We start from the raw sequence: 27,976 nt of genomic DNA, 5'->3' as shown, positions 1-27,976 counted from the left end.
GAGTCTCTGGTTTGTTGTGAGTCTGGGCCACGTGAGCCAGTGATGTCACAATGCCCTCGTAGACTCCAGCTTCTCCACTAGGGAGTTGCGGATCCTTGGGAACCAAGGACTCGAACTGACATGCGAGACCTCTACCAACTGGGGGTTTCGTGAGCATACTCTTTTGCCAAGATCTTGGTGAATAGTCTCTCACTGTGCAATTATATTTTAGAAATTGTTTTATTTTTGATCATGATCGTGCTTGGCTGGATGCTTTTTGTTGGACTTGCATGTTACATGGGCACGTTTCCAGAGTTGATGGTAAGTAGTGGCCCTGCCTGTAAATCCCTAGTCGTCAGTCCTGGTGCTGACTCACCCTCCCATTTGGGGTTTCTGACCACATTGGAAAGGTATTGAGGTCTCACCACTAATTGGAAGTCAGGCTGTGATGGGAACAAAGTTAATTTCCCAAGCTACTTCCCATCCCGTTGGGGACATCCTCCTTTAATATCTTTTTTTCCTCCGCCCTCCTGTGGGAGATAGTACCTGACTTGTGGTTTTCAGGCCAACTGGGTCAGTGGTTATTGGTAGGAAGGAGAACTTTGGAGATTGGTCGGGCCTTTCAGTCACCACGCAGGGGCAGCTGCCTACCGGGCCAATGAGTAGAGCTATCTCCGTCTTTAAACTTTCTTTCTGACTCAGCCTCCAACTCTGAAGTGGAAAGAGAGGTGGCCTGTTCAGGAGAGCAAGGCACGACTGAGGAGCGAGGCTTTGGATGAAGATCTGCCACAGTGAGTAAGCGGTCAGGTCTGTTGGGCTAGATTCTTCCATTTCCAGAAAACTTGGTAGGACCCTGAAATCTCAGTGTAGAGTTCTTATTCCTTTAGAACAGGCGTCCTCAAACTACAGCCCGAGGGCCACATGTGGGCTGCCTAGCACATTTATCCGGCCCTCCGGGTGTTTTTGCCAAGGCTGCCTGTCCTTCTTAGCAGCTGACTCGTCCCAGGCCCACAGTGCACACTCTCCAACGGTCTGAGGGACAGTGAACTGGCCCCGTTTAAAAAGTTTGAGGACCCCATGCTTTAGAAAATACAATAAACTGTGGAAGGGGAAGTAATATGAGGGACTGCTAGGGACAGCAGGCCAGAGTTCTCTGTTGATAACCATGTCTCTTAGGTATTCTTTTTGAAGACTGTTCCCATCTATTAATTTATTTTCTCAAAAACACTATATTTCGGACCAGCATTTCTAATGCCCCTTTTGGCAAATCCCGAAACTGTAGTTAACATGAACTTGAGTTCAGGTCCTAACTTTTCAACCTTGAGAATGTTTAATTAATTTCTCTGAACCTCAGTTTCCTCTTCTGTACCATGGGAGATATCTGAGTATCTTACTGTTTTTGTGAAGAATGCATTTGGGAATTCATGTAAAGTATTTAATGCACAGCTTGACAGTCAGCATTTAATGAAATACTAACTCAACAACTAAGCAAAATAATGAACCAGTCAACAAAGATTTACTGGTGACAGTGACCTCAACTATTTACCCAAGCCCACACCAGCCAGTTCATTGGTGAAGGAGGGATGCAAGCACACATCTCTATGTCTGGACTTAGTAGCCTCTCACATACATTCTACTAGACCAGCCTGCCTACAGGAAACATTAATGGCAACATACCTTTTAGCAAACCATCTCCTGGGTTTCTTACATCCCACCCCATTTCATTCACCTGTTGAACCGTTCCTTTTGTTAGAGAAACTGAACTCAGACTTTTAATAAAGGCTTACCCTTTTGTGGGCAGCTACTCCAGAAGGTAGAGGTGTCAAGCCGTAGGCCCAGGTATACTTAGGAGCAGAACATGATGGTTGGTTTCTTGTGCTCCATCTGTCCTAGGAAATCCCTGGGAGTGTTGGCCCAAAGCAGTCAAACCTTTGTGAGGGTGGGGATGTGGATGGAGGCACTGGGCCCTTGAGCTGAGCCACAGACACACTGTGTGAGGATGACCACATGACTTACACTATTCTGTGCCTCAGTTTCTCCAGCTATGAAATGAGTAAAACAAACAACCCATCTTCCTTCTCTTCCCTTCTAAGGAAAGTTGTAAAGAGGCTTACCATGCATGATGAGGGTTTAACTGTGCCATTTTATAAAATGTAAGATTTTTATTTCTTGAATAGCCTAACAGAAGCATATAGAGTTAATTGTTCATAGTGTTTGCCTACCCAGCTAATTCTCTCAATTAATTCAGGCTGGGTTTTTTTTTAATTTTTTTGGTGGTGGTGGTGGTTGTTTTTTTGCATAGCAGCGTTTTTCACATCTGATTGCATGAAGCCAGTGGCTAAACGTTTTGGCAGGCTGTGATGCCAGCGAGGTCCTAACCACATGGAGTCCCTAGAGAACAGGGCCCTTTTGATAAACTTTCTTTAGCCCCAACACACCTAGCTCACCAGCCCCTATATGCACACTCTGGCTGGGTCCCCAAGGTCACAGGGGCTGATGTCACAATTGATGTCTGAGCTTTACCCCCCAGAATGGTCACAGGTAGCCATTTCAGTTTAGACTAGACCACAAAGCTCCTCAGCCAGAGCTGCCATGTTAGGCCATCCACCATCTGGTCTCTAAGGAAGACAGCTCAGTTCCCAGGAACCAGGGAATAGAACAGCACACCTTCCACAACCACCCTTCTCTCCTGTGCACACTACCAGCTGAGAAAGAAGCCCCACAATGATTGTTGTCTTATGGATGATTCTCATTGCAGGAACGATGTGGAAAGGATATAAATATCCCCCTGGAGGGGTAAGTGTACCTTCAGCTTTGTTCTCTATTCCTACTTTGAAATGTATTTCCCCAGAGAAACAAACTAAGCATGAAAATCTAACTCCCGGCCTCTTTTCTTTATTAAAAAAAAAAAAAAAAGTTGGCTGGGTGCGGTGGCTCACGCCTGTAATCCTAGCACTCTGGGAGGCCGAGGCGGGCGGATCGCTCACGGTCAGGAGTTCGAAACCAGCCTGAGCAAAAACGAGACCCCGTCTCTACTATAAATAGAAAGAAATTAATTGGCCAACTAATATATAGAGAAAAAATTAGCCGGGCATGGTGGTGCATGCCTGTAGTCCCAGCTACTCTGGAGGCTGAGGCAGTAGGATTGCTTGAGCCCGGGAGTTTGAGGTTGCTGTGAGCTAGGCTGATGCCTCTGTGCTCACTCTAGCCTGGGCAACAGAGACTCTGTCCCAAAAATAAAAGTTACTGTAGCTAATCTACTTCTGTTATTCAGGTACACACTAAACTTGTCTGTAATATGATCTTTTATACCTATTTTCTTTTTTTTTTGAGACAGCATCTCACTCTGTTGCCCGGGCTAGAGTGCCGTGGTGTCAGCCTAATTCACAGCAACCTCAAACTCCTGGGCTCAAGCGATCCTACTGTCTCAGCCTCCGAGTAGCTGGGACTACAGGCACGCACCACTATGCCTGGCTAATTTTTTCTCTATATATTTTTAGTTGTCCAGCTAATTTTTTTAGTAGATGGTCTTGAACTCCTGGTCTCAAATGATCCTCCTGCCTTAGCCTCCCAGAGTGCTAGGATTTCAGGCGTGAGCCACTGTGCCTGGCCTATACCTATTTTCTTACGAGTCTTTATTCTTTTTAAGTTCTTCAGTTTGAAAGCAGAGAAAAGGATATTTTTAGGCCCAGAATCAAAGCTTTCTGACTTGGGTGATCCAGTCCCTGTTGTGCTGATAGGACATATCGTAATGTATGCTCAGCTTTCAATACCATTTCCTAAATCAGCCCACTTAAGCAACACAAACTTTTCTCTTCAGCAAGTACACACTACTCTGTAAGAGTTCTTGTGGCAGATGTCTTTCTTCTCTGCCTGTCAGACCTGGGAACATTTCTTTTCTCTGCCTCTTTCAGTTTCCACACTGCTAAGCCTCCCTGTAGCTGGGATAAGAGGCATTAGGTGAGACAGAATTGGACACAGCCACCTCTGCCAGCCCTTGGCAAGGCCAATTTTCTCAGTCTCACACTAGCAACCAATAGACCCACCTGACATACTTTTTTCTCCCCAGACCCCTGTGGAAGAAAGCAAAGATGATCCTGGTGAAGTAATGCAGCTCTGAAGCTCACCTGACCAGCTGTACAGCTCCTGTTGTTGGTTTCGCATAAAGTAATTGCACATTATTTTGTCATATTTTATGTAAAAAGTTATTGCACTTTTTAAGATGAAGACTTGGTATTCTGTTAGCTCGTAACAGGGAGAGGGAGGGTGGGGAGGTATTTGGGGTGGATGGGAGATGGTTGTGTCCCTTCTGTTACATTGTCTCTAACACTGGCATTAAGACAAGATAACTAGTTCAATTTGTCCCCTGTTCTGTGTCCCTAAGGATAGAAATTCTCTGGAGCTCTTTAGACCTGTTGCCCAAGTAATACCTTTCTCTCTAGGTCCAGGGTCTAAGGTGAAAAAAGTGTTACAGAAAAGCCTAGCAATAGCTGCAACTATTAGCTTGTTCTTTGGGGTATTTCTTGTGGCCTTTTCACAAATATTAAGAACCCAAAGTTTACACCATATGGGGGAAGAACCTCATTTTGATATTGGGGTAGACACTAAAATATGCATTATTTTCACTTTACAATAAACTTTTAAAGCTGCATATTAGCCTCATTTTAGAAAATGGCAAAAATAAAGTCAAAGGGCCAATGCACACAGCTCTGGGTTGCAGAGTCAAGATTAAGCTCAGGCTTTCCCCTTTGCATGCTTTTATATACCAAAAAAAAAAAAGAGGCCTGGCGCGGTGGCTCACGCCTGTAATCCTAGCACTCTGGGAAGCCAAGGCGGGCGGATTGCTTGAGGTCAGGAGTTCAAAACCAGCCTAAGAGCGAGACCCCGTCTCTACTATAAAATAGAAAGAAATTAATTGGCCAAATAATACATATAGAAAAAATTAGCCGGGCATGGTGGTGCATGCCTGTAGTCCCAGCTACTCGGGAGGCTGAGGCAGAAGGATCGCTTGAACCTAGGAGTTTGAGGTTCCTGTGAGCTAGGCTGATGCCATGGCACTAACTCTAGCCTGGCCAACAAAGTGAGACTCTGTCTCAAAAAAAAAAAAAAAAGAGCCAAACAAGAGACACTGTGGGATATCCGAGATCTTGCTGTTTAACACATTGACTGCCATATGAGTTGTATTTAACTCAGGCTAGTTTTGAGCCCCGGGCCTCATGAAGCAAAACTCTGCAGTTGGTTGGTGAAAATCTTACTTGATGTTCTTATTGTTACAATTAATATTGACAACTTAATTCTAAAACCATGGATTGCGTTGCATATAACTCATGCACAGAAAATAAAAAATAACAAATTAGAAAGGATCATTTTAATAAAACGCTATGGCCCCAGGGAAAATATATTTTTTTTCTAGTGTGGCAGTGTGTTAAATATATCCCTCACCTAAAAAGCCAAGTAGTTGCCTGATGATTCTTTCAGCAGTGACTACTGCTAATAAAGGTAGCATATGCAGAAACAAAAGCTAATTGCTCAGCCCTCAATATGAGTTTGAGTTTATGAAACCAAAAATGGGAACCTAAATATAAAACCTATGCAATTAATCTAGGTATCTGAGCCCTAGGATCTTCCTAATAAGGCCGTCTAAAGGTGTTTTGGCGCTTTCAGAGAGAGAAACCTAACAGGAGCAAACAAATTGTATGCAACTGTACCCATTCTGTGGATGCTTGGGGATGACTGATATAGTTCACTAGTCAACAGAAACACACCCTTTCAGGCAAAGTAGATCTTTCGGTTATAATAGAGAACATTTTGTTGATGGTTTACTATGTTTGCTAAACTGTAAGTGGCTCTTTTGCAGAATGGATTACCCTTTTTTATGCAAAGACAAATGAATTCAAAATCCAGTAGCAAAACTTTAGTAATTTCTGAATCCAGGTACTAGGCATCTCTTGTGATATTTCTTATGTGACCCAGACCCAATACATTGCAGTGAGTTAAATACCTACATTTTCTGGTTGCAAGGCTGTGCCCACTTGCCTCATATACATTTCTAAGGACTCATCTTCTCAGCCATCTCAAGCTTTTTATTATAGGGTATTGGAACCTGCTCATTTTGACAAGAGGAACTGTATACCCAGCTCTGCTTCTTCCCTCCAGTTTGAGTATACCTCTAAAACTCAAGCCATGAAGCTAGATTTTATTGCTCTGACCTCCTAACTTAGGCATCTGAGAGCAGAACAGTTCTCTAAGCTGTTAGGGGGAGAGAAAAGATATCAGTGATAGGGGCTGAGCAGACATGAACATGTAAGAGTGTGGACAGGCGGCAAACCCCATCTCTGAAGTCTGATGATTTTACTGAGGTTTCTAGCTGGGAAAATGTTTGGGGTGATGAAATAAAGAACATCTTAAAGTTTTGATCAATAAATGCAAACCAGTAAAAATATCAATAAAATATTTTTAATGCCTACAATTTCTTATATACATAAATTGTAAAACTTTCACCTGTATATATGCAAAAGTATATATTCTCTTGCAGGTCAACAGCACCAGAAAACAAGCTAAGCTATGTAAAAGTTTTTTTTAAGAAAAAAACTTGATTTGTCCATTACGTAAAAGATATGATGGATTTAATAACTCCAAAAAAATCTATATCCCACTCTTAATTATACACTAAATGTCTGAATATTTCATCACATACACTCAGAAAATAAATAGTAGTCTAATATATTCAGCACATTGAAAATAAAACCACCAGTCTCTCTTCATATATTTATTCTCTTTCCAAATATGTTTTGGTCTCCTGCTTCTCAGAAATGTACTAATAGCTGCTTTTAAGTTACAAAATACAAAACAATTTCTTGGAGAAAATCTTGGGGATTACATTAAAAGTGAAATTTTGAGTTCCCACAGACTTTCTTTTTTATTAACAGTCTTTGAACCTTTTTACGGGACACATGTAAGGCTGCCTGTGACATGTGGTACCCTGGCCTCCAAATGGACATAACTGCATTTATAGTTTAGAGAAAATACAAAGTTCTGAAAGTAGCTTTTAAAAAGTGCCCTTTGCTTTGACATAGCAACATCAAAAGCAAGTGAGACTGTGCAACCAGAGCCATGAGTTTTATGAAAACTACTTTCCTTTCACATCATTTGTGTTAGAGAATGCCACACCCATGATCATGTATTATTACAATCATGAAATAACATTACTACATTCGTGATTAACATTACCCAATAAAAGGCACATCTTCAAATACTGAATTAAGAAAATTTGAAAATCAACAGTAGAGGATATATTAAAAGAAAAGCACATAATTCATAAACCTTGATAAAATAATAGCCTATTCCAGTTTCTTCAAAGGTTTGTGAGCTTTTTGTAATAGTCAGGATGTACAGAAGGACAAAGTGGAAGACAGGTTTGAAAACAAAGCCAAAATTTAAGACTCATAACCTTTTTCTTCTTTAAATGAGCCACAGAAGTACCCTTTTATATTTATGTAAATCAACATATATGTATTATAGAAGAAATGTACTCAGAAGTGACAGGCATACAAGGTTAAAACCTGACTCTTCCTACCAAGTTCTGGAAATTTATTTACCACAATAGGGACTTTCTTTATAAGTAACTGAACCATATCGTTAAGTGCTAGTAAACTTTAAGCCACCAGAGAAATTTTGCAGCTATGACAAGCACTTGATTATAATTAAAGGTTTCAGAGTCAATGCTGGAAAAAAAATATCCAAGAAAAAAACTTTTGAAGGGGGAGTGGGGAAAAAAGAACATAAATGATAGCAACATCATACTACCTTTAAATTTCATTGAAAGTATTTGAAATGAGTGAGAGGAAGTCAATAGGATTTTCTGCTACCAGCATAACAGTTCTATATGGAGAGTTGGGGTCTTCTTCCTAGTGATGAAAACACCTTTTATGGGATTTCAACTTCAAAATTAAATCTTTGCACTTTGAAAGTCTGAAACTTGATTAAAGATGAGTGGGTTTGAAAGGACTGGGTCACCTGCTCCCATTAAGGGAGGCTTATAATGGCAATATATAATACCCAAACTTGAAGAATAAAGACAACTTTATGAGTAAAAAGGAATACACAAAAACATCTGGACCTGTTGAAGAGTAAGCATTCTTTGTAGGACTTCTCTACTTCCTAACGCCTATCGTCCAATGGCTCAAGAACATATATTGTAGAATTGCCCTATAAGCTTATGTCTGACTTCCCCCAACCCTCCACATTTAAGAGTCAAGGACAAATGTTCTCTAGCATCATCATATCTCATTTTCTGTTGCTGACTGTCCATTAGACTTGGCTTCCTTCCAGCCAGATCCTAAGTCAGCCTGATTGGAACTGCATTGACTTGAGACTTCAGTGATATCAAATCTATAGCTATAACTTAAAGAAGGGTGAAAATGAAATTCCACAGCCCAGTAAAACACCAGTAACAAGAAATATCCTTTTCTACCTGGGAAAAAAATCTCTTCATAGTGCATAGTTTGAAATAAAAGTGCAATATGGACAAAAAGGGGAAGGTGGTGCTCTTGACATAAATTTAGTTTTTGGTTTTTTGCCATTAATATTTGCTAACAAATTTAAGCTAAAAATGCAAAGTTATTAACATCAAGAGGTACAGGGGAACCTTGGGATTTCAAAATAGCTTTATCATGGGCAGGGAATGGGGAGGAGGGGAGCTTCACATGTCACTTTCTTATTTTTTAAACTATTACTCTTTTAAATCTAATGTTTGAATAAAATATTTTCTTTAATATAAAAATGATTTTTTATGGTAAAAAAATCAATCAGCACAGTGACCTTGTCTATTTAACGCTAAAGCCAAACTTAACAGTAAATCTGAAAGGAAAACTTGGAAAAGAATATTATAATACATAACCTGTATTTTAACTTGGAAAACTTTTCATTAATTGCCTAATCACCTAAATTAGTAAGAATGCTCAGCATCCAATCCATGAATAATATAGAATTTATTCTACTTTGTACTTCAAAGTCACAGGGATGGCATCCATATGATAATTATAAAGCCTACTCTACATTTTTAAGTTCTCAATCCAATCATAGATTAGGACAAGTCACTTTTTTGCTGGCAACATTCATGGGAGGGCCAGTTTCCTCATAAAAAGATAATAAATTTGATTAGGAGTAGGGCAGTGCCCTACTCACATATCAGAAAAATTATAGAAGTCAAGGAACAATCTTTTTTCTCCTTTCAAAGTATCAAAGGAACAACAAAAGATTGGTTGACTGGTGAGCGGCCCCATATTAGAGTGCATAGCTCATCAGGATCAAGGCTGGCATCTGTGAACAGTTAACTTTATAAGAGCACACAGTGGGCATTATATCATCTGCATTACAGATTGCACCCTGGAAAATATTTGAAAATACTTTATGCTCAAATGACAGCCTGCAAACAATATGCATTGTTTTTTCTTGAGTACCCAAGTATAAATCTAAAACGATAGGGGGTATCTTCAAGCCTGAAGACAGGAAATTCTTTCAGTAGAATGTCTCTGGAAGTTCACAAAAATAAAAGCAGCAGCTAATGCCTCTTGAGCTTTTTGACCTTTCGACGTCGCATTTCTTCTTCTTCACGTCTCATTTCCTCTAAGTCCTCTTGCATACCTAGTCTTAAACTGCCAAAAAAATTTTTAAGAGGGTATTCATCAATACACATGATATTACCACTTTCTTTAAAAAGCAAGAACAAAATTTTAACTGGGAGCTCACATGGATTGGGCTGAGGCACTCAAGATGCCTCAAGGCTCTACCACTGCAAACAAACTAGTAGGGATTCTTTTTCACCAGGGGCCTGGACCCAAATTGTAGTAGAAAAAGGATCTCTCATACAACAAAAAATACCTTAACATCGCAAAAGCTTTTAAAAATAAAGAAGAAACATTTATTCATTAACACTTTAGCTTGATATTTTATCCAGTTACAGGAGGGAGGGCAAGAGAGAGAAAAAGATATTTAATATTCTGAGTTGAGACTGAGGTGAATTATTTACCTATAATTACTAGGTAATTATTATTAATAATAATTAACAGTATAGGCCAAGCACGGTGGCTCACACCTATAATCCTAGCACTCTGGGAGGCCGAGGCGGGAGGATCGCCCAAGGTCAGGAGTTCAAAGCGAGCAAAAGCGAGATCCTGTCTCTACTATAAAAAAAAAAAAAAAGAAAGAAATTAATTGTCCAACTAAAAATATATAGAAAAAATTAGCCAGGCATGGTGGCGCATCCCTGCAGTCCCAGCTACTCGGGAGGCTGAGGCAGTAGGATTGCTTGAGCCCAGGAGTTTGAGGTTGCTGTGAGCTAGGCTGATGCCATGGCACCCTAGCCAGGGCAACAGAGTGAGACTGTCTCAAAAAAATAATAATAATAGTATAAATAAAGTAATTACTTATAACCTCTGCCTGAGAAACTATCATTAGTTTACTATCAGATAGCCAAACAGGAATCAGAGAGAGGGAATCTACTATACCTCTATCAGGTCCCTGAGGCTAGCAGTGTTACAGGTTAGCAAGATTGATATGTGTGTGATAGGGGAAGAAAAGCAAGAATATGCTACAACAGGATTAGGGGAGGCCTCAAGCCCCCGTTCCCAATGGTGCAACTATAGCAACAAGTAAAGAATTTTTAGGACATTTTAGCACAAACATCTTAAGTTTTATGCTCACCTCTTTGCTTCTTCTTTCTGCTGCTCTTTCCAACTACTCTCCATGTAACGTAAGGCATAATCACTTTCATCTTTGTATCTGAAAAGAAGAAGTCAAAGTTACAAAAAAACAAAAATTCAATTTTCTAGAGGAACTATATCCTGTCGTTTAAAAAAATCAACATCTCTTTTATAACTAAATCAAATATACATTTAGGATTATTCCCCCTTTGCTTGGCAGAGAGTAAGGGGACTGGAGGATGAGTAGATGTGAGTTTCTGAAGTAAAGACAAATTAACTGAGCTCTCATTATCCTCAGAGGGCAATTATTCCTGAATCTAATGCTGATGAAGGTACCAATGCAACAATGCTTCCTCAATTCACTCACCTGTATTTGATAATTCATATTAAAATTCTGAAAGCACAATATATATGAGAATTATTTTGTGTACACTAATCTCATTTAAGTTTCATGAGCATCATGAGGTAGGGAATGACTTTAGAACAGAGGAAACTAAAGCAGATAGGTTAATGGCTTGACCAAGAACATACAGCTATATAGCAACAGCAGTCCAGCAGTTAAGATCAGATTTTTAGATCTGATTTTTAATCTAGTTCTTCCTTCTACTCTACTACCTTTAAAAAAGAAAAAAAAAACCTTTTCTTAGGATGTTCTCTGCCATTTAGATTTAGATTCAGTAGGTCTGAGGTGGGGCCTGAGAGCCTGCATTTGTAACAAGCTCTTAGGTATGTTACTGCCGGTGGTGCCATACAGCTGTCCAGAGACCATACTCCTCAGTAGCAAAGCTTTTTATACCAAAGAAAAAGCAGGTGTCAGATCAGCCTGGCTTTCAACAAGGCTTTGTGGATGGCTGACTTCAAAGCCAATTTATTTAATACACTAAGCAGCTTCATTCTTATTAAATATATATCTTATAAGGACAACTGCTTAAAAGGGGTATTCATTTTTTTAATTATTATTTTTAAAGGCAATAGACTACTTTTCTCAAAGGAGTTACTATTTGGTCTTCATGCAAATAACTACACAAACTAGTCTGAATTAATTCTAAAATATTTAGCGCCAAGAGTAAATCTATTTAACGATCACTCAAGGATTCCCAATTAAGAATTATATTCAATGCCTTTACAATGTTTTTCTCCTCCCATAACACGAATTATTCAAAATAAAAAGTATGTCATATCTACATCTTCTTTAGCCTTACTTTTTTCGGTCATAGCCAAAGATTTCTCGAATGTGCTTAGATATTTCTTCCTGAGATTCTCCTTCGTCTTCGATAAAATCTTCCATTTCAGAGTCATATTCATCATCCTCATCTTCCTCTTCATATTCTCGATGCCTTTTGTAACCAATGGGGAAGGAAGGCCTTTGAGGACCTAAGAATAGAAACCATTATTATTTATAAGAACCTTAAAATTTAAAATAGGCCCAGAGTTCTATGTAAATTGAGACTGTGAGAAATACATTAAGATAGTAACCTTAAAAACCAGAGTGAGCAGGCTGGAGTCATTACTACATCATCCCTGCTGTGTCATGGTATCCAGAAAGAACAGAACTCCTGTTTATCCCAGGGCTTACTAGAAATGTCTTCTTACATTTTCTAGCTTAGTAGTGCCCATGTTTCTGAATCTAAAAGATCAGTAAAATTCTAAAAATAAAAACATTTACAAACTGCCACAGAATCACTAACTTTTAATTTTGCCAAGATAGCAAAAGTAGCAATTATCATATACTATCACCTAATTTCATTTAAAACTTTTTAAGTCCAATGAAGTATGAAAGAGTCTCAGAATTACAGACAATTGTTCAAACTAAGTTTGACTACAAGAACTCACTACAGTTTTTGTCATTTTACCAAAAGACTGATAAAAACTTAGTAAAAGATAGGCATTGATCAATAGACCAGCATATGGGATCAACTACTTTCTATAGTCTTTGATTACAGATGCTCCTTTTGTTCTTCTACAGTTGTTTTTCATATGCATCTCTTCTCTCTCCAGAGTTTCTCAACCTTGGCACAATTACGTTGGGTCAGTTAATTCTTTGGTGTGGGGGACTATCTTGTGCATTAATAGCAGCAACCCTGGCCTCTACCTACTAGAGAAGTGGCATTCCCCTAACCCCAGTTGTTGATAATCAAAAATGTCTCCAAGACTAAGCATGGTGGTTCATGCCTGTAATTCTAGAACTTTGGAAGGCTGAGGAGGGAGGATCACTTGAGGCCAGGAGTTTGAGACCAGCCTTAACAAGAGTGAGACCCTGTCTCTACAAAAAAATAGAAAAATTAGCTGGGCACAGTAGCATGTGCCTGTAGTCCCAATTACTCAGAAGGCTGAAGTAGGAGGATCCCTTGAGCCCCCAGGAGTTTGAAGTCACAGTGAGCTATGATTATGCCACTGCACTCTAGCCCAGGAGACCCTGTGCCCCCACCCCAAAAAGTCTCTAGATGTTGCCAAATGTCCCCTTGGGGACAAAACTGCCCTAGGTTGAGGATCAATAGTCTAGTTGAATTAAGAATTTTAAAGCAAGGAATTTCATCATTGATTTCTGTTTATATTCTCCATGGTGCCTAACAAGTGCCTATTAGCATAAATCAACTATGACTTAGCAGCTAACAGATGCCACCAATGATCCTGTACCTTGGGACAGCAGATTCCTCAAGGATTAGTGGTTAGGACCTTGATACTACCCAATATAAGCAGCAGAAACACAAGGACAGTTTAAAACAGTTCCTGGCACATAATGGGTGCTTAACTTATGTTTGCTCAATATATATACATTGAAAGGCTTCAAGCTTACAACTACACTCTGATCCGTGAAGACGAGTCTCTTTGGTCCTCAGAAAAAGGTAAAGATTACCTCATCCATTGTACCATATATATAAAGCACGTACATTCACCCTGTCTCACAAATCACAAAGCTAAGTTTATTGCACTTGGAGGACACTGCATGGGTGAGTAGACCCTAGATAAGTCTTTCTAAAGACTTTTCCAAACTACAATCATTAAAGAAACTCTCAGCCACAGGATAAACAGCCCATCAGGATTCTATCAACACTAGATAGAAGAGTGCCCATGTGCTATTAAAGAGCACATGAAAGGGTTCACAGGGTCAGGGTCCCAGGTCACATAAAGCAAAGTATTCTTTCCAATTTCCTAGTGACAAATAAATACTCTTTAGGGTGGTGGCAATTTTACCTTGAGCAGATCTGTAGCCAGATAAGGGAGGCTTCATTCCATTCATCTGTCCATTGCTAGACCGGCTAATGATATTCTTGGAAGAAATTGTTTCTGAGACAACAGTGCACTTGGGCTTTATGAGGGGACCTGAGCTACTAACTGTTCGCCCAGGTCCCAAGCTGCTCACTGGTCTTCCAGGGCCTGAACTACTGACAGTCCTTCCAGTTGGAACTGAGCCACTTATGGATCTCCCAGGGCCACTGACTGATGGCCCAAGGGGGCCTGAGCCACTCACTGGTCGTCGAAGGTCATGTGGACCGCTCACAGGCCGCCCAGGGCCTCTAGAGCTGCCCACAGGTCTCAAAGAACTACCTGGGCCACTGATGGGTCGCCCGGGGCCACTTGAGCTGCTTATTGGTCGTCCAGGGCCAATAGCACCACTGACTGGTCGCCCAGAGGGATTCGAGTCACTGGATGGCTTCTTGGTCCCACTGATGGATCGCTCAGGTCCTGAGCTGGAGCTGCCATTCTGCCACCTGGGTGTAGGGCCAGAATTAACTGTGGGTCGAGCAGTTGCTATGCTGGGCCGACCAGGGGCTGAGTTGGAGCTGCTGCCTGGCTGCCTGACACCTGCACTCTTAGCCTTATTATGTGGAATGACCATGGACCCAGGCTTGGAATGGTTAGGATTGGGAGATTTTTTGGCTTTGCGCTCAGTAACAGATTTCTGAGTCCCGCTAGCAGAAGTCTTTGGGACACTTGGTGAATAGGTACTGGAATGGGGCTTTCCAGCCCCATTGAAAACAGGTCTGTTATGGCCCTCACGAAGTGAGGGTTGGGAGATATTGCCGGAGCCTGCCTTGGTCCTCTCTCCTGGCATGCATTTGGATGAAGACAAAGCTGAGTGTTTCTCACTGGCCGTGCTGGCTCTAGATTTCTTCTCAGCATGAGGAAGGGGCATTCCCTTGGAAGAAGGATGCCTGTCTTCATAAACTTTGCTAAGTTTTGTGCCCATGCTTTCTTTCTGAGAGGGTGCCTTTTTGGACACAGTTGGAGGTAGTTTTACATCTGTCTCAGGCTTCTTTTTCCTACGCTTTCGTTCAAGGAATTCTCGCTCCCTAAGTTCTTCTGCAGTCATAGGCCGCTCTTCTGATTTCTTCACTACCTTGATCTCCACTGGTTCAAACTGCTTTTTCTCAGCCAGCCTGAGTAAATCAGTGAAGTTCATGGGTGGTGGGGCACTTTTAAGGGAGACCTTTGGTTTGCTTTCAACTTTGGGAGGTTCTTGCTCTTCCTCATACTCCTGCTCGGACTCTACTTGATTGTATTCAACATATTCATCCTCTTCTTCCATCTCATACTCTTGGTCTGTTCCCTGGCTGGTGTGGCTTTCCATTGCCTGCCTCTTCTTTGACTTTTCCTCAATAGGAATTCCATCATAACCATGGAAATTATCTTTTGTCCTCTTGGCCATAGCTCTTGCTTTCTTGTCATGTTTGAGCTCAATTCGTTTTTTCACAAGATCTTCTTTTCTCCTTTTCTCTTCTAAGGCTAAAAGGGACAAAACAAGAACATGTTATTATTTCAAGGTCTGAAGATAGCAGTATGCTCAACTGAAAACACAAACAATATTCAAGTTACAGTTTGAAAACATCTAGGAATCAAATGAGGAAGTCATTTAAACAAGTATCAGTTGAGTCATCTTTATGTAATGAGTGGGACACATACGGGTTTTTCTATATGACTAAGCAAGTGGGAGACTTGGTTTTCAGCTTTAAATATAGAAAATAGTTCATATGAAATAAATATACCAAGTTAAGGGAACATTAGTATCCACTTAGCAGTTTTTACTAATTATGACTCAATGAATACTTAAACATATGCAATCAGTTTCTTTGCATTTACATGAAGTAAAACTACTTGAGCTTAATGGTTTAAAAAATTATCCTTATTTTAACTTTTTAGATAGCACTCTTATTAATAAAAAAAATTAAAACACAAATAGGTAGAAACGGTTTCTGAACAAAGGTTAAAGAATGAAGTTACTGGGAACTCCCAATTACAGGACATGGTCACTAACCCCCAAAAGCTTTTAATTTAAGGAAGAATAAAGGAAATCTTCTATACAAATGATTTACATAAGAACATATGTAAAGCCATAAATCCAGTTAACCCAGACAACACCCACGCACCCCACACCACCCCTGCCAAATCTACTGGCCTTTTACGTTTTTACAAACATCCACTGGTTAAGTACAAGCTACATGTGAAAGTAGAAAACTTACAATAGAAAAATAGTAGAAAACTTTAAAATTGAGAATAAGGCTACAGATGTGTACCTTTTTGTCTGAGTTCCTCTTGTTTCCTTTTAAGAAAGGCTTGTACAGCTGCTGATTGGACACCTTTAACTTTTGGGTCTTTTTTTGGAGGCCCCACTGCCAAACTATACCTTTTCTAAAAATAAAAACAGAGAAAGTCTATTAGGTATAAGGCACTGTGTCAAGCAATAGAGAGGCTTAAATACTAACTGCAAAATCCATTCTGAATAATTAAGAGATCATATAACCTACATTGAAGCTTAGCTATAAAATTTCAGAGTAGATATTGATTATACATGGCTATTTTTAGGTGCAAGGTTTCTATGTAACATCCCAAAATAATGCTGAAATGAACAATTCAAACAAATTCTGTTTTCAGGCTATTTTCCAAAAAGGTATTTAATACCTGGACTTGGTGACAAAAAAAAAAAAAAAAAATCACCACTTAAAAGAAATAGTTTGTGTTTTAAAATTCTGATTAAAAAAAATTAGCTTTCCTTCAAACAAAGCATCTTAAATTCCAATTTTTCAAAGAAACAGAAAAAAACTATTCCTCACAACTATCTGCTGACTACCCTACTCCAGATGATTTTCTACTAGGGACTCATAGCTACATAGGTTATTTTGCTTAGAATATGGAAACACTGAGATTTTATTTTGGGCAAAGGCTAGGGGCAAACCATAGCTAGAAAGCATTTCAAAGAAAACTAAGAAGGAAGAAGGGTCTAGGTCTCTTAAGTTTTCACTGTAGGTCTTATGTTCATTAAATATTAATTTGCCACACAAACTCTTTTTTAAACAGGTTTCTCTATCACCCTAAAAAGTGCTTATATTATCCTGGCACAGATGGTATTTCTCTGGACTTTAGTTTTGATGTAACTGCATTGGGAAATGACTAACACTAGAATAATGTTAATTTGAACTATGAAAGGAAAAATATTTACATTTTAGAAGTATCTATTATGAGAAAAGCATGATAAACATAGAGCTAATAATTCAGATGATTCATATATAAGACCATTTTCACATTAAACTTATGGGCCAGGAAATAAGATTTTTAAAGTGTCCTCTCTCTTTTGTCATGTTAGGCATATTCCATTCTTATCTACTGAACCTGTTGCTGTGGCTAGTAAAAAAAGAAACACTAACCCTCTGAGAACAAAGCGAGCGACTTAGGCCCAAGATGTGTATGAAATTCCTGGAGCGAAGCCAAAGGATATGTGCTGACTATAAAACTGCCAAATACAAACCATCTCAAAACAGGGTGGAAATTCCAACTAAATTAGCCTACCAATGAAGCAACTGGCCAAGGAAGCAGGCTCTAATCCAACTTGAAAATCCTGCATGATAGCACTGCTAAGAACTGACACATCCCTGACAGAAATTCCAAAACACTATCCAGATTTCTTTCCCAGTCACCTTGGCTACATCACAGTGAGATCCTTTAATTAGTTCATATCTTGTAAATTTAATTATAGACTTTCTATAGTAGATAGGGGCTCCATATTTAAAGAAGAAAAAGGAGAGGGAAAGGAAAACTAAGGAGAAAGAGAATACTGCTAACCTAAGTAGACATATAAAATGGCCTCAAACACAGGTCTTATTTACGAGCAGCTCACATTTTCACTGTGGAAAGGACACCAAAAATATGAATTCAAGTTGACAGAAGACATAACAAAAACTCATAAGCAGAGGTACACATTCCACTCCATCCCACTGGTAGATTTGGAAGAAGAGGAAGGTGGATTTTTGTCACCAAGACTTAAGATTTTCCTGTCCCTATCAACTATATAGCTCATAGATTCACCTGCCAAATCAAAGCCTATACAGGGTTTCCCCAAGAAAAATACAAATATAAACATTAGTGCTATTTAAAACAGGACTAGTTTGCTGTTTAGATGACTCAGCACTGAGCACTACCTAACATGATTTTTGGATAGACATCTTTTGTCATAACCTGGGACTCCAAGAGGTAGAAAATTGGATATGTCTAGCCAAAAAGTTGCTCTTAACTGAATACTGGCACACAAAAGAAAAAAACAAGTGTCAATGGGCACAGTTTAATGCAGTGTTTACCATGCTTCGGTCATTCGCATACTACCTTCATGATTTTTGCCTTTTTAGCATATTACCTATACTATTATTTACTAATTTAAAAACATACACAGACCTAATACCATGACATATTATTGTAGCTTTACTTCAGCAATAATATCCAATAATATCCACAAAATGACTGGCTTGAAAAGCTAGTTATATTTTTCCAATTCATATCAAAATATTTAACTACTAAGAAAAAAGGATACTTGTATGCCACCTAAAATCATGGTACATCCAGGCCTATGTGTATTCCCCTTTAAGAAACACTTAGGGAACAAAAAGAGGCTGGGTTGATCCAGTGGCTCACGCATGTAATCCCATCACTTTGGGAGGCCAAGGCAGAAGGGTTGCAAATGCATAAGGCCAAAAGTTCAAAACCAGCCTGAGCAACGTAGTGAGACCCCATCTCTACAAAAAATAATAAAACTTTAGCCAGGTGTGGTGGTAGTAGGGGCTGGTAGTCCCAGCTACTAGGGAGGCTGAGGCAGGATGATGCTTGTTTGAGCTCAGAAGTTTAATTCTACAGTGAACTATGATCATGCTACTGCATTACAGCCTGGGTGACAGAGCAAGACCCTTTCTCTTAAAAAAAAAAAATACAGGAAAGGAAGTGTTCCAGAACATTTTAATCATCTCCCAAAGAAATTCCTTACCCTTTAGTAGTTACTTCATATTTCCCTCTTCCTTAGCCCCTAACAACCACTAATCTATTAGGTTGGTGCAAAAAGTAATTGTGGTTTTAGCATTGTTGAAATTTGCTGTTTGATATTGGAATCTTAAATGTGGTTATGTTATACATCATTTTAGTGCACATTTCTCACTTTATTTTTTTGCTAATGACATTACTTACTGTTTATATTTATTTTAGACAATGGAAATGATGTTAGACAAAAAGCAAATTCGAGTAATTTTCTTATTTGAGTTCAAAATGGGTTGTAAAGCAGTGGAGACAACTTGAAACATCAACAACGCATTGGCCCAGGAACTGCTAATGAATGTACAGAACAGTGGTGGTTTAAGAAGTTTTGCAAAGGAGACGAGAGCCTTGAAAGATGAGGAGCACACTGGCTGACTGTCAGAAGTTGACAACTGCCAACTGAGAGCAATCATCAAAGCCAATCCTCTTACAACTACACGAGAAGTTGCCGAAGAACATGTTGACCATTCCACGGTTGCTGGGCATTTGAAACAAATTGGAAAGGTGAAAAAGCTCGATAAGTGGGTGCCTCATGAGCTGACCAAAAATCAAAAAAATCGTCATTTTGAAGTTTCATTTTTTCTTCTTGTACTCAACAAACCATTTCTTGATTGGATTGTGACATGCAATGAAAAGTGGATTTTATACGACAACTAGCAACAACCGATAAGAAGCTTCAAAGCACTTCCCAAAGCCAAACTTGCACCAAAAATGGTTATGGTCACTGTTTGGTGGTCTGCTGCTGGTCTGATCCTCTACAGCTTTCTGAATCCCCACAAAACCATTACATCTGAGAAATATGCTCTGCAAATTGATGAGATGCACCAAAAACTGCAATGCCTGCAGCTGACACTGGTCAACAGAAAGGGCCCAATTCTCCACTACAACACCCGACTGCATGCCACACAACCAACACTTCAAAAGTTGAATGAATTGGGCTGGGAAGTTTTGCCTCATCTACCACGTTCACCTGACCTTTCCTTTCTCCAACCAACTACCAATTCCTTCAAGCATCTCGACAACTTTTTGCAGGGAAAAAGTTTCCACAACCAGCAGGGTACAGAAAATGCTTTCCAAGAGTTGTTGAATCCTGAAGCATGGATTTTTACTCACCAGGAATAAACAAACTTATTTCTTGTTGGCAAAAATGTGTTGATTGTAATGGTTCCTATTTTGATTAATAAAAATGTGTTTGAGCCTAGTTATAATGATTTAAAATTCATGGTCTGAAACGGCAATTACTTTTGTACCAACCTAGTATTTTTTGTCCCTATGTGTTTACCCATTCTGGACATTTCACATAAATGAAATCATACAATATGTGACTATGATGATTAATTTTATGTGTCAACTTGGCTAGGCTATAAGTACCCAGTTATTTAACCAAACACTAATCTAGGTGTTGCTGTGAAGGTATTCTGTGGACATAATTAACATCTACAATCAGTTGACTTTAGGTAAAGATGATCACCCTCCATAATGTGGATAATCAGCTAAAGGCATAAGAGCCATAACAGGTTTCTCAAAAAAAAAAAGGAATTCTACCTCAAGACTATAGCATTAACTCCTGCCTGATTTTCCAGCCTGCTGGCCTGCCCTACAAATTGTAGACTTGCTGGCCCCTATAATCAATTCCCTAAAATAAATCCTACTGGTCTGTTTCTTTGGAAAACACTGATACAAATGGCCTTTTGTATCTGGCTTCTTTTACTTAGCATACTGTTTTTAAGGTTTATGTTGTAGCACATATCAGTATTTCCTTTTCATGACTGAGCAATATTCCATTGTACAGTTATACCACATAATTATCTATTCATCAGTTGGACATTTGGATTGTCTGGGTTTTTTGGCTATTGTGAATAATGCTGCTGTAAACATTTGTGTACTAGTTTTTACATGGACATGTTTTAATTGCTCTTGGGTATATGACCATATATCTTGTTAACAATGAGCTGGCTAGCCCTTTCAATAGTGGCTGCAATCAGATCCTGGTATCAAAAGATAAGTTGTAATGGAATATTTTTAAAGACAGCTCCCCAGCCTCACAGGTAGCCCCATAGAAAATCATGTTTAAAAAGAAAAAAGCCTCTGGCTGGGATTACACTATATTCTATTTAATAAGGCAGAACAACTATTTGGCACTTTCCTCTACATCAGATGGTCATATCTAGCTCTAGCAGCAACACATCAAGATGCACCCATCAATTCTGAATCTGATTCAAGGCACCAGGCTGCTTCATTGTTTGAGCTCATGAAAAGCAACTGGACAAAAGTTTCTTTTATCCTAAGCGTATCTATTTTATTACACTGGAAGCTAACTCATTCTGCTGGACCACAATGAATGATCCACCACAGTGATGCTGTGGGACATAGTTAAAATACAACGTAAGAGATTTCGTCAAGATTTATAATTCTGAAGCCATAAGACCTAGAAAATAATAAGCCACTTTAAAACACATATATTCCTTGCATTGAAACTATACTGTCAGGGTTTTAATAAGGAGCTTTCATTCTGGAAATATGTATTCACCAAACACTGTATGTAATGTTGGAATCAATAGTCAATCACTCCTTGAAAGCTGTTCTTTACTTGAGAGATACCATACTGTTGTAACTGTAGACAATATAAATTTCCTGATGTTTTTACATAGATATTTATAATTAGTCACAATTAAGAGTTTAAAATATTCAAAGAATACTATTAATACATTCTTAACTTCAGTAATCACCACACAATTTTAAAAACATTCTCAAAACATCAGTCAAGGAATGAATGTAGGCCTGGGAAACTAATGGTTTGTATTAGGCTTGCATAGCTGGGTGGCTAAGAGTAAAAATAAAACATCCCCAAAGCATGCTATTCACAATTGCTATGAGGTTAAATGTAAACTTTTACTGTTACTGTGTTTATAAAAACATACCATATTACAAAAAGGAATAATATCAGATAAGTACCTCAGAGTCTCTAATCCAGCCTCTATCTTAGATATGGCTGGGTACAGTGGTTCACACCTGTAATCCTAGCACTCTGGGAGGCCGAAGCAGGGGGATTGCTTGAGCTCAGGAGTTGAGACCAGCCTCAGCAAGAGTGAGACCTTACCTCTACTAAAAGACAGAAAAATTAGCCCAGTGTGGTGGTGTACGCCTGAAGTCCCAGCTACTCAGGAGGCTGAGGCAGGAAAATTGCTTGAGCCCAGGAGTTGGTAGTTGCTATGAGCTAGGGCTGACACACCATGGCACTCTAACCCAGGTGACAGAACTAGACTAAGGAAGGACGGAAGGAAAAAAAAATAGTTCAGAAGGGACAACTGTGTATTGTGTATTTACTTACTGGCAATCACACAGTTTGTAGCAGAGTCCAAATTATTATCCAAGTCTCCTAATTCAGGTCTAAAAGTGTTCTCACTACAACACACCTCACTTCTAATTTAACTCCAACACTTTCATCTCTAGCTCTAACCTCAATCTTAAGTGACATTCTCTACTGGCATTCTCCTAAACAGACTGTAACTATCTTTTTATCCACCAGTTTCTTAATGCTGTTGGTTTGGCCTTTAAATTTCTCTCCCATCAGACTACTGTATACTAAGAACATCATCAAGAAACCAAAAAGGCTACTGCCTCACACTATATTAGGCGGGAGTTGGGAACTGGATTGGTTCAGCCTGTATAGATGACAACCTTCCTCACCATACCATCTTTAATGCACTCCTCATTCAATACAGGGTCATGATTAAGAGCAAGAACTCTAGAGTTGGTCTGCCTTGATTAGATTCTGCTCTGCCAATACTAGCTCTATTATTTATTAGCTGTGTGACCTTGGGCAAGTTTCTTCACTTCTCTGGGCCTCAGTTTCCTCATCTGTAAAATAATATATAAAGTGCTTAGAACAGTACCAGGTGCAAAGTAAGCACTATAAATGTTACTATTATCATTATTATTCAGAAAGCAATTAAGTAGTCCTGGGGAAGGACAATAACACAATTCCTGAGGGAATAATGTATGCAGTAGTTTCTAAAAGACCCTTTCCCTAAACACTGGTTGAGAGGTACTGCTCTAGGACAGAAGTCCAAAGCTGCTACAAACACTGGACAAGTCATCTTTAGATCTGTGAAAGAAAATGTATGTAGTCTGTCTATTTGGAGATCATAAAAGTTGTTAAGCCCTGAGGAAGGTTAACTTTGGAAACCTAGTTACAGAGCTGACCTCTTGACCTCTTAATTACTGACCTTTTGTTAAGGATCAACTTCCTTCCTCGTTTCCTTGTACCTGGCTCAAACCAGATGGTGCCTCAGATAAAAGACCCCTAACTACTGCATCCTTAATATGGAATGTTAAATATACTCTTCCTAAAAAAGAAACACTGTCTATAACCAATCAAATTGCTGTAACTATGCATTAAACTTGTTTAGAAAAATGTTGAAATCCTGTTAAGCTTCCCCAGACCTTGCATATAAAAGACTCTCAAATCTCTCCACTTCAGAACACTGACCTCATCTTTTTGGAATCTGTGTCCTCCTGGGTGGCCATCCTCAAACTTTGCACTCAAATAAATTCAAGATTTAATCATGTTGCCTGAATCTTGTTGTTAAGTTTGACAGATTCAAGAGTGGGTGGGGAGCAATCCAGTTATAATCCATTATGGATCAAATGTTACCTGCAGAAACTTTTTTGTTGACCAATATTATACTTTATTTTCTTTGTTTTTTGTTGAGAGAGTCGCACTGTTGCCAGGGCTAGAGTGCTGTGGCTTCAGCCTAGCTCACAGCAACCTCAAACTCCTGGGCTCAAGCAACCCTCCTGCCTCAGCTTCCCAAGTAGCTGGGACTACAGGCATGTGCCACCATGCCTGGCTAACATACATACATACATATATTAGTTGTCTAGCTAATTTCTTTCTTTTTTTTTTTTAGTAGAGATAGGGTCTCACTCTTGAACTCCTGAGCTCAAACAATCCTCCTGCCTTGGCTTCCCAAGAGTGCTAGGATTATAGGCATGAGTCACCACACTGGCCAATACTATTCTTTAAAAGGAAATAAAACTACTAAGAAAATCACAGGCTTCTTTTGAATACATGGAGCTTGGCACCTTTCATTTTATATCCAGACTACTTCAAGAATTTACATTACCTACCTGGGCCCTGAAGACATCTGAAGTTACCATCCCTGTTAAAGTCCCTGGGCTCCATTTTTAGTACCTATGGTTCTAATCCTCAAGGGGCTATAGACTTACAAATCCTTATGTATCTGGCACTATATGAATGCTTGTCCCTTACCTTTTGGTTTGGAGTCACACCAGAGCTTCAGTATCTTTTCTGGGATGATTTTCAGTATGACTGAAAGACCACATAACTTGTTTCATGCACTACAAACCAATTATAGCTATGTGACACCTACAAGAATCCACACTGTGCCAGGTACGTGGCTCATGCCTGTAATCCCAACTACTTGAGAGACTGAGGTGGGAGGATCCCTTAAGCACAGGAGTTTGAGACCAGCCTTGCCAATATAGTGAGACCCAATCTCCCAAAACAAACAAACAAACAAACAAAAAACCATTCTAAACTCTACTATTCTATCAAAACAAGACAACTACTTTGTTTTTTGCTATTGGAACCCAGGGAGAAAAATCAAGTGCAAGGTTACCAAAAAATATCTTTTCTCCTTTAAATATAAACAGAGACAGTGACAAGGACTGGTTACATCACCTTGATCAGTTGTTACTCTGTATTATGTTTTCCACTGGGAAAAACGACACTGTGCCTAATATTTCTAGGCATGATGCAATTCTACCTTTGTTTTAACTACAATGTTATAAAGATACGATTTCTCTTTAAAAGATACAATAGATGCCTCTTAAAAAAAATAAAGCTCTGCAAAGAGTCCAAAGTAGCTGTACAGATGTTTGTATTTTAGTCTAATCATCACTAGCCACTGGATTTCCTTTCTGTAGTAAAGGTCTGACCTGAGAACTCTAAAGACTTAAAATCTAAGTTTTAGCTCTGATAGGATCCAAATGGAATGTGGGAAGAAAAGATGGCTAAAAGGAAAAATGAACTAAGCACTAGAGAGGGATAAGCCTCTGTGGTTCTCAGACTATCAATCAGTCAATAGTTTATGTCAAGGAGGGTGTATGTGGCAGAGAGGGGCATGGGTGTGTGTGCATGTGCCTGTCTTGAAATGTTTCTTGACTTGGATGGTAGATAGGATACTTGCTTTGCAATAATCTATTACACTATACAATATGTCTGTTGTATTGCAAAATTTAAAAAAGGAAACGGAATTTGAGACTTCTAACAACTAAGATTTATTTTAAAAATATATGAAATAAGGGGGGAGGGGGCATGGGCAATATACGTAACCTTAACACTTGTACCCCCATAATACACTAAAAATAGATATATATGTGAAATAAATATGGGAAAATGTTAAATGTTAAATATGGGGTGTGGGCATATGGGAATGTGTTAACATGCAGTATGTTTGAAAGTGTCCAAATTACTTTGAGCTGATAAAGTAAATAGATGAATCAAGTTAAAGCAAAATCATAAATTTAATCTTGTTCTATCAAGTTAATCTTGTTCTATTCCTCAATAGTTTCTTTTGTGACTTTCATCCCATGTAAAAAGATAAGGCTTATGGTGCTAATTAAAACTGCTAGGCTTACTAGCTGGGGTGGGGGCAGATAGTCAGAAAAAAAGCATGATTCATAAAATATCTGTTATTAATCTATTAAATTTTAAATTACTTCACCAATTTACTTTTTTTCCTTTTCACTTCCTGTTCTTCCAAGCACAGATATACAATGCATATATTCTGAAATATACACATATTTTTAAATTTTCTGTTCTAGGATTATCTGTCTGCTTTTCTTCCAGCAGCTACTGGCTTTCAGAACAAGAAATGAGGCCAGGTTTGGTGGCTCACACCTGTAATCCTAGCACCCTGGGAGGCCCAGGCGGGAGGATCGTTCAAGGTCAGGAGTTCTGAGACCAGCCTGAGCAAGAGTGAGACCCCAAGAAAGAAATTATCTGGACAACTAAAAATATACAGAGAAAAAATTAGCTGGGCATGGTGGCACATGCCTGTAGTCCCAGCTACTCGGAAGGCTGAGGCAGAAGGATTGCTTGAGCCCAGGAGTTTGAGGTTGCTGTGAGCTAGGCTGACGCCTTGGCACTCTAGCCGGAGCAACAGAGCCAGACTCTGTTTCGAAAAAAAAGAAAATTCACTTAACTTGCTTTCTGATTCTTCCACAGAACATTCCTGGGAATCAAAGCTAGTATTATCTTTCACATCTACTTAAATTCAGGAATATCTAGAATGAAATATGGACCAAATTATGCAAAGATGGATACCAGACCCACTGTTGACTTGTCTAGGAAATTTACAGATACACAAAGTAATTCTATTCTAGGTTTCAAAAGTTTGAGCCTATAGCTTCAATAGGCAGAGCTTATGACCCTGCATATGGGATAAGGGAAGACTATAATATTTACATATAATAAACTGATGGACATAGACTTTCTTACTAGTTATTTCATTATCTCTATATCAAACATTTTCAGAAGGGTAAAAGAATGGGCCAGCCTCAGAAGAAAAGTGGCAAGTGAGAAAAAAACTAATATTGCAATATACAGAAATCAAGGAACTGCAGAACACTTAGGGGGAGCTCAATAAATTACAGTTGAATTAACTTTAACAGAGAGCTGCTTGAATTCCACACTTCACTGCTCAAACCGCAGGTATCACAATGCAATTTATCGGTTTACAGCTGTGCTGTGGGTACCATCTGAGAATCCAGAAATGATTAGTTTATGCAAAACAGCTACAACCCCGCAAACCAGGCACTCTCCACCACTTCAGCATTTCGATTTTAAATGTTACACCGCTGTGCGAATATTAGTGAATTGGCAAACATCTACTGGGCAAATGGGACCTAGACTTCAAACAAAGACTGAAATCTGGAAGGCCACAAGTAAACGGAAGCTGAAACTAGCTCACCCATTCTGCTAGCCAAAGATTTCGTGGAATCTGCTAAAATTCTCTTTCCCATACAAAGGTAGATACTCTTCCCTTGCAAGGTGATAATTTAATCATCTTGTTGGCTGAGTGAGTGGGGCCGAGTCAGAGAATTCGTTCAGGAAATTATTAAACGTTTGACCCGAAAATCGGCGAAAAACTTTCAGGCCAAGTCCCTAAGATCCCTGAACTCCTCTACATGCATGCTTCCTCCCCACTTTGGGGCTGAAGTCTACCCCGAAGTCGGAAACTACCTGCGCTAGATTTCAGTATGTGCCAGGCACGGCTCACTACTCACTGCTTTCAGGCAATTCTAATTAAAACACCAAACCGCAAAATCCCTGTTGCATGGGTAAATAAACCGGTGAAACCTACTCACAAGACGGCTCCCACATCGTGTCCCAAGCACCTCTTAGAGCTCCCAAGAGTACAGACTCACCACCCAGGTCCTTTCCTCTCCTAGAGCCCACAGGCGGCTTGCCTAAAAGTTCCACGGGTCACACATTCTGAACTTGAAGACTGGGGTCTCCTACAGTGACGCCCGGCAGCTACTTACCGGCACATTGTTGACACCTTGTCCTTTGGAAGCTATCAGGAGAATTTCCCTGAAGTCCATGTTTGGCTGAAGCGGGGGAGACTATGCTAGGCACTCGGAAAGGAACAAGAGTGCGCCTTAACGAGGCGCCCGGCTACATATAGCCTAGCGAACTGCCTCAGCAACCCCTCTCCCTCCCTTCTTCAGCACGACCACTTCCGGCGCCTTCCAATGCCGTCTGGACACCCGCTTCCCTCAGCAGCCTATATACTGCCAGCGCCGCCCCTGCGCTCGCGAGTCCCTGCGTAACTTCCGCTTTTAGGCCCGAGACACGTAGAAACGTGGTACGTGGCTGCCGGCGTCGGCCCGAAGGGGCGGGATTAGGCCCTTCAGCGACCAAGGAGATGCGGCCTGGTAGGCTGCGGGGTGGGGCTACAGGGGAGATGGTG

At 39.7% G+C, this 27,976-nt stretch overlaps 2 protein-coding genes across 5 annotated transcripts in view; one reads left to right on the top strand and one right to left on the bottom strand.

The window, feature by feature from the left end:
* Positions 1 to 18: 18 nt before the first annotated feature.
* MISFA (mitochondrial sheath formation associated) overlaps positions 19 to 27,976 on the top strand; it is a 51,842-nt gene continuing 23,884 nt past the window's right edge. For 2 of the 4 annotated variants that reach the window (XR_001157944.3, XR_001157946.3), the window contains exons 1-2: positions 2,297 to 2,775; positions 4,049 to 4,146. Coding sequence is in view for 1 of the 4 variants with exons in the window: in XM_076002107.1 (XP_075858222.1) it covers positions 232 to 300; positions 682 to 770; positions 2,738 to 2,759 (180 nt within the window). In the remaining 3 variants the exon portion in view is untranslated. Of the gene's footprint in view, positions 301 to 681; positions 771 to 2,296; positions 2,776 to 4,048; positions 4,161 to 17,265; positions 17,448 to 27,976 lie in introns of those variants that run through there. The other 2 variants (XR_012918954.1, XM_076002107.1) reach the window with 2 other exon arrangements.
* SPTY2D1 (SPT2 chromatin protein domain containing 1) lies at positions 6,722 to 27,833 on the bottom strand. Its single transcript, XM_012780616.3, has 6 exons — positions 27,549 to 27,833; positions 16,199 to 16,313; positions 13,878 to 15,410; positions 11,885 to 12,056; positions 10,684 to 10,761; positions 6,722 to 9,635 (listed from the first exon to the last, which is right to left on the bottom strand). Exons 1-6 carry the CDS (start codon positions 27,606 to 27,608, stop codon positions 9,542 to 9,544), a joined length of 2,052 nt encoding a protein of 683 aa, XP_012636070.1. The 5' UTR covers positions 27,609 to 27,833; the 3' UTR covers positions 6,722 to 9,541.

Source organism: Microcebus murinus, chromosome 4 (assembly GCF_040939455.1).
Source record: "Microcebus murinus isolate Inina chromosome 4, M.murinus_Inina_mat1.0, whole genome shotgun sequence".
NCBI classification, from domain to species: domain Eukaryota; kingdom Metazoa; phylum Chordata; class Mammalia; order Primates; family Cheirogaleidae; genus Microcebus; species Microcebus murinus.
This window is presented reverse-complemented; position numbering and strand designations above follow the sequence as displayed.